Source organism: Lepidochelys kempii, chromosome 1, assembly GCF_965140285.1.
Source record: "Lepidochelys kempii isolate rLepKem1 chromosome 1, rLepKem1.hap1, whole genome shotgun sequence".
NCBI classification, from domain to species: Eukaryota; Metazoa; Chordata; order Testudines; family Cheloniidae; genus Lepidochelys; species Lepidochelys kempii.
In genome coordinates this window covers 333,573,389-333,586,937 of record NC_136380.1, presented here as the reverse complement: position 1 = coordinate 333,586,937, position 13,549 = coordinate 333,573,389, and the positions used below count along the sequence as shown (strand labels likewise).

The following is a 13,549-nucleotide window of genomic DNA, read 5'->3' as shown; positions in this document are numbered from 1 at the left end:
CCCCTTTCTTCAGCTGTGCCCACTGTGCTGGTAACTGTCAGTGCTGCAGGAGCTCCTACAATTCTGAACCATCAGAGGATTCCGCTTATATTAGGTTGACCCTCCCTTGGCTAACTAGGCCATCTCTAGGGCGGCTTCACATTGGTGAGGCAGCACAAAGTGGTCATGTTGCAGGGCTGGATCTAGCACTGTCATTCTACCATGCAGAACAGATTGTCCATTTTTAGCAACCATGAGCGCTGTCGTTATATTAATTATTATAATAATGCAAAACATTCAACCTGGGCATGAGTGATGAATGGGCGAGGAAGTGAAGGTGTCTACTACAAATAATGAGTTTTTGTGTGATTCATGCCCAGCAGTAGAGAGAAGCAAATTAGCACATTGACTTTCGTCAGCCTATTTTTAACCATCAGGAACTTTTAGAATTAAAGAAAAATAACTAGAGAAAATAGACCATAAAATAATTTAGTGGTGAATGTCAAACTTTGGCAGCTAATTCCATTTTTCATCATTCAGAGTGCATGCCATAATATAAGATTACCTTTAACTTATATAGCACTTTCTGAGCTTCTCAACGTACCTTTTACAAAGGTTAATCCTTATAGCATCCCCATGAGGTAGGTAAATATTACTGTCCCCATTTTATTGATCAGCAACCTCTGTCACAGAGAGGCTGATTATCCACTGACTTATGTAGTGATTGACACCTGTCCAAAAGAGGCCAGGTCACAATGCTAATACATATGCAGGTGTCAATGATGGCACAAGGTGTAGGACAGTGGAGAAATAAGGCCCAGGCCCAGAAGGTTGATGGAGCTTGTGTCCAGGGCCAATAGCAGCCTATAGCAGGACCAGTTAAATTTTAGTCCATTGTGTGTGTGTCATGATTCGGGACACAACAAATGTTCAGTTAACGCTATGTTTTTAAGGTGACTGGAGGACAAAAAGCTAGACAGATATTTTCAAAGCTGGCTAAGGGATTTAGACACCCAAGTTCCATTAAAAACAGTATTGGCTAATTTTAGATAGCTTTGGAAAACTCAACCCCTAGAAGATTTGCATTTTTTTTATCAGTGCAAATATTTCTCCTCTTACTTCTAGAAGCACTAGAAAGCAAGTTGAGGGCATACACACAGATGAGCTCAAATGAATCAGTCACAAGTACATATTCGTGTCAAAATAGACCAATTTAAATGATTCATAGAATAGCACCTCCAAGCTCTTGAAGAATATTGCATTACTATTCAGACACTTTTATGGTAGCCTTGCTCTAGGCTCTTGAGAGGTAGAGCTATGGTAGAGCTATAAAATATCAACACAGTCCAGAATCGGAAATTTCATATGTTACAGTACACATAGTTTTACAACATTTTTGTGGATTAATTCAAAAGAAATGTATAACAAATGGAACCATTTCCAATTAGTGTCTGTCCACATATACACATTGAACATCAGTGGTGAGTCACGCTTTGACCTTTTTGGCAGTGTTAAAGCAGAGAAAATATTGGCTTGTAGGAGATGGCACATGATTGAATAGGCTGGCAGTGCCAGTGTACTCCATGCTGTTACAACATGGGTCCTTTCCCCCGATGTCTGGTCTGTGTACAAGGCGTATGAGTTTTCAATAGCTGATGATTGGGGACATAGTCATTTTGCTCAAGAAGTAGCAGATCATGTTCTTAGTGCTGAAGATCCCATGTTCCACTTCTGCTGAAAACCCAAGCAGGATTGGTTACACCATCGCCCCATATTTGGAGCTAGGATTCAGTCTAGTGTCTGCACAGGCACTGTATTGGAGCCTTTGCCAGATGGGGAAGTTGTGGTGATGGAAAAGAAAGTGCAATCTCCTCACCAGTGGAGGATCCACCAATGCCAGTCAAAAAGTGAGTGATGCTAGCAGGGAAGGAGGTATGGCCTGGATGACCATGGTATTTGTTAGTTCAACCTCCATCAGTACAGCTATCCTGAAACTCTGGCCATGACTTAGAGCTGCTCAGTCTTTATAGTAAATCTCAAGGGGTGATGGCAGAGGTGTAGGGGATATGCACCCCGGTGTGATGTGAAGTGTAGATCCATAGGGGTTCCTTATGCCTCAGCATACCAGAGGTGTATGGTGGCAGAGGTGAGTTAGGACAATGCACTGGCCAGCACAGCTGAGTCAGCATGCCAGGGATATCTTCACTAGATATCTGGCTGGCACAGATTACCTCCCCCGGAAGGATGAGGAAATCAGGACACACATTATGGCACTGAGTATTACGATCTGGTTCCTCGTCTGCTCCTTGGGCTGCACCACTACACATTGCCCCTTGCTTAGGGTTTGTGGCAAAGTCACAATTTAGTGATGGAGGTAAGGTGTATGGCGGTAGCACAGCCTAATGGATAGACCCACTGGGACCATTATACTTAGACTTTTGTAAGGTATTTGACTTGGTACTGTACAACATTTTGTTTAAAAAACTAGAACAAAATTAAATTAATATAGCACACATTAAATGGATTAACAACTGGATAACTGATAGGTCTCAAAGTGTAACTGTAAATAGGGAATCATCATTGGGCAAGTCCATTTTTATTGGTGTACCACAGAGTTTTGTTTTTGACCCCATGCTATTTAACATTTTTGTCAATGTAGAAAAACATTAGATCTTCCCTGATAAAGGTTTGCAGAGGATACAAAAATTGGAGGAGTGGTAAATAATGAAGAGGAAAGGTCACTGATTCAGAGTGATCTGGATTGATTGGTAAACTGGGCACAAGCAAACAATAGGCATTTTAATATGTCTAAAAGTAAATGCATATATCTGGGAACAAAGAATGTAGGCTGTACTTACAGGATAGGGACTCTATCCTTGGAAGCAGTGGCTCTGAAAAAGACTTGGGGGTTGTGGTGAATAATCAGTGAAACATGAGCTCCCAATGTGACTCTCTGGCCAAAAGAGCTAATGTGATCCTGGGATGCATAAACAGGGGAATCTTGTTGCATAGGAGTAGAGAGGTTATTTCACCTCTGTATTTTTTTCACTGATGTGAATCTGCTGGAATACTGTGCCCAGTTCTGGTGCCCACAATTCAAGAAGGATGTTGATAAATTGGAGAGGGTTCATAGAAGAGCCACGGGAATGATTAAAGGATTAGAAAATATTCCTTCCTGCGATAGACTCATGGAGCTCAATTTATTTACCTTAACAAAGAGAAGGTTAAGGGGTGTCTTTGATGACCGTTTATAATTACCTATGTGGGAAACAAATATGTAATAATGGACACTTCAGTCTAGCACAGAAACATGTAACATGTCTTGAAGTTGAGCTGGACAAATTCAGACTGAAAATAAGATGTACATTTTTAACAGTGAGAGCAATTAACCACTGGAACAATTTACCAAGGGTTATGGTGGATTCTCCATCCCTGACTATTTTAAAATCAAGATTGGATGTTTTTCTAAATATCTGCTCTAGGAATTATTTTGGGGATGCTGTATGTCTTGTGTTATACAGGAGGTCGGTTTAGATTATCATAATGGTCCCTTCTGATCTTAGAATTTATGAATCTATGAAATCTCTGTTGCTAGATTGCTGGGTGAACTTGGGCAAGTCACTTCACCTTTCTGTGCCTCAGTTTTCCCATCTATGTAATGGGGATGATAGTGCTGACCTCCTTTGAAAAGTTCTTTGAGATCTATGGATGAAAAGTGCTATATAAGAGCTAGTTACATATATCCCAGTGCCCATCTGAGACACACTGTAGAGCAGGTTGGCTTCACTCTGTTCACTCTGGGGCCCAAAGATTTGAACTCTTCTGCTGTCCTTTGAATGGAAGAAAAGGATGCACTTTGTGCTCACATAGTACTGAAAATATGAACTGCTGAGAGGAAAGTCCTTGCTGAGTTTTCTTCTGAGGGTTTCAAATGCACAGAATTAAATGATATTTTCATATCTACTCTCTGTGAATTTTAAAATATAATTAAGTTTGTTGTATAATGATTGTACCTGAAGCAGATTAGACATTTGATATCAAAACCTCATCTAAATAAAAAAAAGATATATCTGGCAGCAGTTAATGTTTCAAACACCTTTGTAGAAAAAAGGAGCGGAGGTTGTTTAGCTTAGATCTAGATCAAAGCTGTTTCAAGGTGGTCTGCTGAGGTTTTGTTATTTTTTTAAAAATAAGTTGTCAAAGCCAGGTCTTTGTTGTCATGAATTTAGTACTGGAGTCCTAGCCCTGAAGAGAGAAGACTATGGTTATTAAGAAAATAGATATATGTCTTGATCTGAAGACCCTCAAAGATTTCAGCAGGCTTTGGATCGAGGCCATAGTGTGGAGGACACTGGCAATACAAGCTACTGCATGATGTATTTTCTTGTATCCGGAGCCTGTGAACCATGTTTGATGTTCACACTTTTTAGGGGTTTTGGGAACCAAAGATGACATGGGCAGAAACTGTGGCTGGATACCGACTATGGCTGAGGAGTCATTTAATCCTCATCAATCTCTTTTTTTTTTTTTTTTGCATTGAGGAGGCTGCATTAGCTTGAAGGATATTGGATAGTACCGGTTTCTCAAGGGAAAAGGACAATAGTTAGAAAATAATTTAGAGAGTAGAAACTTGTCAGATAAACATTTTCCTAGCTAAAAAACATTCTTCTAAGTCATTGTGCCATATCTTGGTCTCATTAAAATCAATGGCAAAATTCTCATTGACTAAAATTAGACCAGGTTTGCCACACCTAAAGGCAGTAGGTGGCCCAGTTGGGATACTGATATACCGACAGACACATGCCCAGCACAGGATACATCTGCCATAATAAGGTAGAATTGATCGTGTTAGGCTGCAGGTGATCCTCTTGCTGATCCTCTAAGCTGGAGCAACTTGCTGTCTCATTTTCTGGTGAGTAGCACTTGGTGCTGAACCAGATACATGGTGTTTTCTCCAGCATGCAAGGCAGATGTCATTTGTTAGTAAAATGTCATGCATCATAACAGGATGCCACCCCTCTTCCCAACCATCCAACACCTTCCTCTTCCCTTTTATCTCTTTGCTGCTGTATGGAAGTGCTGGTTTTAGCTCTTTGTACTGTATTTAATTAAACAATGTACTATCACAGCAGGGCACCCAATTTTCCTCTGTGTTCTTCCTTTAAAAAATGGCATATAGCCAGAGGTTGGCATGTAAATGGAAATAACTCTAGCCCCTACCCCTCCAGAAACCCCAATAAACCACTGTGTTTGCTACTGTGCACTTACACTGCAGTAAATCAGGAGTTGCTACAATCACTCCAATCAGAATTACTCCTGATATACTTCAGGGTAAGTGAGATTAGAATCAGACTCTACAAATCTACATCCTAAACAGCAAAACAATTATTTGCGATTCTTCAAAAGCTAGATCGTCCTCTTGAACAATGATTTGTAAATGAAAGGGGGTTTAATTTTAAAGAAAGGTGAATCTATTTTGGTAAATCTATTACAAAATGTGCTTCACTCCCTTCTGAGCATCACTTCATATTCATTCCTCACATTGTTTGTATTTTCAATGCTGTGACACTAAATTACACTAAAAATTCTTGCTGACAAATGCATGAGTATTTCATATTCTAGCAGTATCCTGGGGAAATGTGGCACAATGTAGTATGATAGCCTATATCTTTTCTCACTCTTTCAGCACTGTATAAATTCATTCCTTCTCCTCCAAAAGCAATTAACATTATATTTTACTTAATCTTTTCCTTTGTTTATGAGTTTGTCGCTGTGTTTTACTTTATTATTTTTCCCATTTGTTGTATACAACAGCACAGGATTCTCCAAATAACATAAGACCCATGTGATGACTCAATTTTATCTGTGTAAGTGGCAACAAGCCAAACAATTGTGGTTTTCTTGCTGTGAAAATGATGTGGTTTTAAGATTTTAACTTATTGATTTTACGTGTGATATTAAGTATTCTGGAACTTGATCTGTTAAGAACCTTTTCCTTCCATAGTTCAAGGGCTGGATTTTGAAACCCGTACACTGGTGAGAAGTTGACCTAATTGGAGTTACTCATGTGAGTGACTGCTCATCAGTGTAAATGCTGAGTTCATAATCTGGCCCTAATTGGTGAGCTGGCTACTGCTCTGTGCTCTGAGCTCCCCTGTTTAACTCAATGGTATGTTCAGTGTAAACATTCTGACCTGAAAGAGCTCATTGTAACCAAATAAGATTTCTCATCTGATTAGGTTATGGTCTCCAAATAATTAATTGGGGGGGGGGCTTAATCCTGCATAGTGCTTACTACTGTAAATTGAATGGGCCAGCTCATGGCATTACGTTCTATAGTAAGTCTTTGCAGGATCAGGCCTTAGGACAATTAGAACAGACACATATAATAATGCATACATTTAGAAGAGCCCTATGCAATTCCGTTCACCCCAGACTCAGATTTCCTCCACCCCGATAGTAAGTTACTTATCTTCACCCAATGCACACGCATCATCACTCCCCTCCTGGTGAAAGGTGGGTAAGCAGAATCCATGCCCGAGCTTGTACATTTCCAAGACAATTTATCAAGGCTGATTTCAGACATTTTGAAATGTCTTCACTTGGTGTAAATTGGCCTAACTTCATTGATATGGTCCTCTCTTATTTTATTTTTTAATGTCAGAATACAAACAATGGCCCAGCATTTACACACCTCTCCCACAAAGTTAGGCCATTGCTGTTGCATTTCTTACCACAGACACTCAGCAGCTGTTTGCCAGCAAGCTGGGAATGTCAGCTTAGCCTAATTCACAGATGTTAGTTCGTTAGGAAATGTCTGATTCATAGAATGGTGATTTCTTTAATACATTGGCCAGTGTGCCTGTATTTTGATGTTCTAAAAATCTTTCACTATCATGCAACCCAGACAAAGCATTTTATGCAATGTGCATGAACAGCCAGAAGGATGTTCAGCTGCCAACTGAGTCATATAGGTAAGCTGATGGCATCATAACATTCATTAATCTTATCAGTGTGCAGTGAAAGTTGTTTGGTAATGTAATGTACCAAAGACCATGTACAACAGATTTTCTGAATGTCACATCAAATCATGCACTTTAAGTTAACGGCTGGGTCACATAGCAACAGTATTTCACTCTTTGCTATTCTGCTGTCCTAGGAATGCAGGTGTTGGAATGGAATGGCATCCCCTTGACTGCAAGAACTTACGAAGAAGTCCAGAGTATCATTAGTCAACAAAGTGGGGAAGCAGAAATATGTGTAAGACTGTGAGTTTTTCCCCATCTTTCTGTTTCCATTTTTTTTGGCTTTTCATTGCTTTTTTTGATTTACAATTGTTAAGGTGGAACCTTTGCTAGCCTTGAGGATTTGTACATTTATAAATAACTAGAAAAAGGGTTCAGTGTGACTTTTGGAGGTTTATTTGTTCCATAATAAATAATTAAAATACAACAAAGGGATGAGTTAAAAGAGATTTTAGCTAATTATGTTTTTATCCAGAATGATGTCTCCCTCTCTAGGACAAATTCTCCTCTCATTGCACAGGTACAATCCCATTGAATTCAGTGGGGTTGGCCAGTGTAAGCAGATAAGAATTTAGTCCTCCCATGACTTCTTTTGAAACATGTTATATTAGGATGGAAGCTGTAACTCATCTAAACACCATGAGACATGTATGTATTTCAATATAATCTTACATTCAATCCATTAAAGATTTCACCTTAAAAGAATAATTTTTCTCAGCACATTTGACTTTAACAGCATTGCAAATCTGTATCAGCTAAGAAGGGGCCATGCTTGGGAGCTGCTTTCTGTCATTAATCACGTCTCATTTATCGACTTAATAAAATAATGAGGGTATAAGGAAAGAGTTTCTTTTGTCTCAGGCTTCTCATTGCTTTCTTTAGGGACCTCAACATGCTCTCAGATTCTGAGAATCCCCAGCATTTGGAACTGCATGACCCAGTAAAGGCTGGTAGGTGAAAGCAGATTGCTTTCAAATGTATGTACTGGATGGCCATAAGCACCACAGCTGAAAATTGTGAATGGTATAGACAAAGTTTTGTTTGCACTTTAAGCACATAGCAGAAACTCATGAAATGTCTGGTATGTGACTTTATTTCCTAAATTTCTTTAAAATAAATGTTCTCTGCTCTGATTAGCTTATGAAGTCTTCCATTCCAGACTTCAGAGTCTCTTTCGTGCTCAGATCCTTTCTTAGTCCTTTTCTTTTTGCATGAATTTGCTCAGCAGTGACTTGACTTTATTACTCAGTTATTTAAACAAAAGATTTTGGATGAACTGTTGTCATACCAAAGTACGGGTTCTTAACAAAACTGGAAGAGTTCTAGAAGCTATAGGCATGGGGCCAGGTCTTCAGCTGGTGTAAATCAGCAGCTGAGGCTCTGGCTAATTATCAGCCGAGGATCTGGCCAATCATCTCTAATCTTACTGTAACAAAGGCAAACTTCCCTTGCTGCCTAAGGAAGATTTCTCCTAAACGGTTTATGTGATAGCTGGGGTTTGATGACTTGGTGTTGAGTGGGTGGAGAAGGGGACCTGTTGTTTTCAAGTTCTTTTTGCACTGAAATGTGGAGTCAGATCTTCAATTAGTGGAAATAAAAGCAGGCAATCTGACAACGTTGTTTATTTATTTAGTGTGTTGACCCACTGCTGGAATAGCCGGAGGACTGAATGGTTTAGCAATTATCAATGTAAAGCTCTTTTACCTCAATCCAGTAGACAAGGCGAAGTCCCCAGGGGTCGATCCTAAGCAGCTGGCTGCGGAGCTCCAAAAGGTTTCCCTACAGCAGTCCCCTTTGGTTGCTTCCTCAGCAGTGGAGAAGGGATCTCATGTCCATTCTGGCACTCCCTCTGCCTCCTCCAGTGCTGTTCCCAGTCCCGGCCAGCCTGGTTCACCCTCAGTGAGCAAAAAACGACACAGCAGCAAGGTAAGATGCTTCCACTTTTGATACGCTTCTCAGTTGTCCAGTGAGTAAAACGTGGTCACAAGAAGTGAGTAATTATCTACCTACATGACCTCTCCACTGTAGCAACAGAGTGACTCACACATGTAAATTAATTTACCCTCACCACACCCTCCTGACAGAGAAGAATATTATTGTTCCTATTTTATAGGTGGGGAACTGAGGTACAAAGATGATGTGACTTACCCAAGATCACAGAGGAAGTGTGTGACAGCCAGGAATTGAACCAAGATATCTTTAGTCCAATTTGAGTGCTTTAGCAAAAAGATTGTCCTGCTCATCCTTTCTCTGGTCTTTCATGTGCATCCTGTCTACTCTGTGGTGAAATACCAGCTTTAGTGAAGCCAGAACTCCATTGACCACATCTGGTCTACACTGCAATTAAAAACCCGTGGCTGGTCTAAAGGCTGTTTAACTTCAGTGTAGATGTTCAGGCTTGGGCTGGGGCCCAGGTTCGAAGACCCTGCAAGATGGGTGAGGTGCAGCCCAAGCCTGAATGTCTACACTGCAGGTGAACTGCCCCTTGGCCTGAGCCCTACAAGCCTGAGTCATCTGGCAGGGGCCAGCAACAGGTATCTAACTGCAGTGTAGACGTATTCATTGGGGCCAGGACTTCACCCAGAAAAACACAGGGGGAGACTATCTATGACGTGCACAGTGCTGAGCCAAATACTGAAGTGTTATAAAGGATAAATAATCATAGTTGCAGTACTGATAATAATTGCTTTGAGTACCAGGAAGAGAGTTAACAACAACGTTAACATCAAGCTCTGCCTTTCTCACTAAACAACAGTATGAGTTAGTTATTAATTGTACCCTCAGATCTTCTTTGACAAATATTGTTCATTTCTCAGCTGAACTGCTTTATGCCTGAGATACCAAACACACATTCAAAAGGCATTAGCAATATTTTTCATATGGGAAGTTGGGGGAAAAAGGGCTATAAAGTTATGCATGACTTTGCTACATTTTCATCAAAAGACTTGTTGCCTGCAGTAGAAATCAACGTTGGAAGGATTGCACTCCTTGTGCAATTTGTAAGGAAGAGTGCTGAAATCTTTTCTAAAGGAAGCTATTAGGACAAGTGAAAAGCTGAACATTAAGAATAGTTCCAAATGTGAAAGTAATGCACTTCCTAGCTACTTAATTATCTATATTTAGAGCTCTGTATAGGATTTTATAAGGTCTCACATTATTTTTGTCATTCTTTATTTATTTATTTGTACTGTGGTAGCACCTAGGAACACCAGGCATGAGCCAGGACCCCATTGTGCTAGGTGCCGTACAAACACAGAAAAAAGATGGTCCCTTCCCCAAAGAGCTTACAATTTAAGTAAATTGTGGATCTAAGTACCTTCTGTGAGAGGTAAACACAAGAATCTCTCTGTATCTCCTTCTGCTGACCCAGCAGGAACAAGCTCAGACTTATAATCAGGAGTTTTTTAGAGAGTTGCTGTGGGAAAGCTGCATCAGTGAGATAGGTTATGCTTTTAATGATGATCCTTTACATGAGTTCCGCAGTCTTGGTCCAGATCCTGAGAAAACTGTGTGCCTTTTAGATAAGAGCCTTCCTCTGTTTGTTGGCCACTTTAGTTTGAGGGTAAATTATTGTCCTTAAGGGAAGAGGAATAAATATAGCAGGAGGGCAAACTTTTACTGAGGGGACTGGACAGAAATCCCATAGATGGGTTAAACACAAGCTACTTCATGCCAGAAAGGTACATATTAAACCCATAATGTTTCACAGAGGAAAAGCAATCCAATATGCATTCTTGTTTTATAAATGTACTTCTTAAAAATGAAGTAAAATGGGTCTTGGCATTCACATTAAGAAGATTAAGTAATTAAAAACTCTTTTTTCTATAAATCATATCAAAAGTATATATTCCCTATATAATAATCATTCCTATCACTGACATATCATGGCTTCTGGACTATAAGATGGATAGAAAGCTGGCTAGATTGTCGGGCTCAACGGGTAGTGATCAATGGCTCCATGTCTAGTTGGCAGCCGGTATCAAGTAGAGTTCCCCAAGGGTCGGTCCTGGGGCCGGTTTTGTTCAATATCTTCATAAATGATCTGGAGGATGGTGTGGATTGCACCCTCAGCAAGTTTGCAGATGACACTAAACTGGGAGGAAAGGTAGATACGCTGGAGGGTAGGGATAGGATACAGAGGGACCTAGACAAATTGGAGGATTGGGCCAAAAGAAATCTGATGAGGTTCAACAAGGACAAGTGCAGAGTCCTGCACTTAGGATGGAAGAATCCCATACACCGCTACAGACTAGGGACCAAATGGCTTGGCAGCAGTTCTGCAGAAAAGGACCTAGGGGTTACAGTGGACGAGAAGCTGGATACGAGTCAACAGTGTGCCCTTGTTGCGAAGAAGGCAATGGCATTTTGGGATGTATAAGTAGAGGCATTGCCAGCAGATCGAGGGACGTAATCGTTCCCCTCTATTCGACACTGGGGAGGCCTCATCTGGAGGACTGTGTCCAGTTTTGGGCCCCTCACTACAAGAAGGATGTGGAAAAATTGGAAAGAGTCCAGCGGAGGGCAACAAAAATGATTAGGGGACTGGAACACATGAGTTATGAGGAGAGGCTGAGGGAACTGGGGATGTTTAGTCTACGGAAGAGAAGAATGAGGGGGGATTTGATAGCTGCTTTCAGCTACCTGAAAGGGGGTTCCAAAGAGGATAGCTCTAGACTGTTCTCAGTGGTAGCAGATGACAGAACAAGGAGTAATGGTCTCAAGTTGCAGTGGGGGAGATTTAGGTTGGATATTAGGAAAAACTTTTTCACTAGGAGGGTGGTGAAACACTGGAATGTGTTACCTAGGGAGGTGGTGGAATCTCCTTCCTTAGAAGTTTTTAAGGTCAGGCTTGACAAAGCCCTGGCTGGGATGATTTAGTTGGGGATTGGTCCTGCTTTGAGCAGGGGGTTGGACTAGATGACATCCTGACGTCCCTTCCAACCCTGATATTCTATGATTCTATGATTCTGTTTCTTGATCTACACAACAAGTTCATAACTCTACTGAGATCTATTAGATCGCAGTATTATAACTTATTCAATTTGGAGCTCCCTTCTACTTTTGATTTACGACATTGGCAGTCAGAATACAACCTTGATCCATCACATTTGCAAAAGTTTCATGATGGCCTAAATGTTTCAAAGTGTCTAGGTCTTCCTTTTGGTAGTCAATAAAATCTTCTGCTTAAAGGTTTTTGTATAGCACATTTGATGTACTTCAAAAATGATGTAGGAGTCTCTTTGATATCCTGTAATGCAGATTCCATCATATTTAATAATTTGTCCCATTACCATAGAGAGTGATAGAGCATAACATCAGAGCCTGGCATTACAAGAGCTCCCCATCACAATAATGACAGCCTTCCCTAGGAAGTTTCACAGCATTACAAAGCACCAGTTCTTCTATGGAAAAAGAAATGTAACAAAAGAAATTGAATGATGAGGCAGAGAAGGGAGTTAACATTTTGAGCCATGAATGGGTTATGTCTTGTACAAGTCTATTTCTTTTTCTAAACTGATGCACAATCGTGTTGCAGTTCAGATTACATGCTGGATACTAGGCATCTGGCTATAAAATGTCCATCAGGAACAATTTTCTTTGCCTCTTAAAGAAGAATAGGCTGCCTTTCTAAGTCCTTTCTGAAACAGCAGTGAGTTGCTTTTCCTTCTGCCAAATTAATCTTTAATAATGCCCTGATTCAGCAAGATACTTAATCATGTGCCTCACTTTAAGCATGTGGTCAGTCCCACAGAGTGACATTTCAATCAACTGACTTAAAAAAACTCTACTTGAATATTTAAATTGAAGTGTGTGCTTAAGTGTTTTGCTGAATTGGAGCATAAAGAATGAATAAGGATCATTTTAAAAGGCTGTAAAGTTGTTAAAGCTTAACAGAGGAATTTACAATGTTCTATATAGTGTATGTGTGTTTTTGCAGATACACACTATGGAGCCCCAGTGACATCTTAGTTAAAAGGTGTAAATAGCTTTGCATTATAAGTTCAGTTTGGAAAACCACACAACCCCTGCTTTCAGACTAAAGTTTATCAGATGGTGTTTCCTGGCAGAAGATTTTTTTTTTACCCAATATTTGTGATGAATCAGCTGTAGCATTTGTGAGTTTCTAAGTTTTGAAAAATAAGGCTGCATCCACCCTAGAATAGCTTGTATCTGTAGTCCAGTTAACCAATGATACCAGTCTTGTCAGCTATAGTGTAGACAGACTTCAGCATTTTTAAGCTCACCTAATGAAAATCTGCCCTGAGCTATCAACAAGTAACATTCATTCCTTTGCTGGGGGCCAGGACAAGGCCTGTGAACTGACAGAAGCTGGGATTGAATGACAGGGGATGGATCTCTCAATAATTGCCTCTTTCTGCTCATTCCCTCTGAAGCATCTAGCACTGGACACAGTTGGAGACAGGATACTTGGCTAGATGGACCATTAGTCTGCTCAGTATGGCTGTTCTTACATTCTTATGAACCATTTAAGCCCTGTTGTGAGAGCTTAAATAGGATTTAAATGATGCATAGGCTATGAATTA

General features: G+C 40.3%; 1 protein-coding gene across 4 annotated transcripts in view; it reads left to right on the top strand.

Moving 5' to 3' along the window:
• The window catches only part of PCLO (piccolo presynaptic cytomatrix protein), a 514,652-nt gene that overhangs the window by 397,432 nt on the left and 103,671 nt on the right, over window positions 1–13,549 (top strand). For 3 of the 4 annotated variants that reach the window (XM_073328638.2, XM_073328636.2, XM_073328635.2), the window contains exons 11-13: window positions 7,139–7,247; window positions 7,887–7,954; window positions 8,719–8,930. In XM_073328638.2, the coding sequence (XP_073184739.2) occupies window positions 7,139–7,247; window positions 7,887–7,954; window positions 8,719–8,930 (389 nt within the window). Of the gene's footprint in view, window positions 1–7,138; window positions 7,248–7,886; window positions 7,955–8,718; window positions 8,931–13,549 lie in introns of those variants that run through there. The other variant, XM_073328640.2, reaches the window with a different exon arrangement.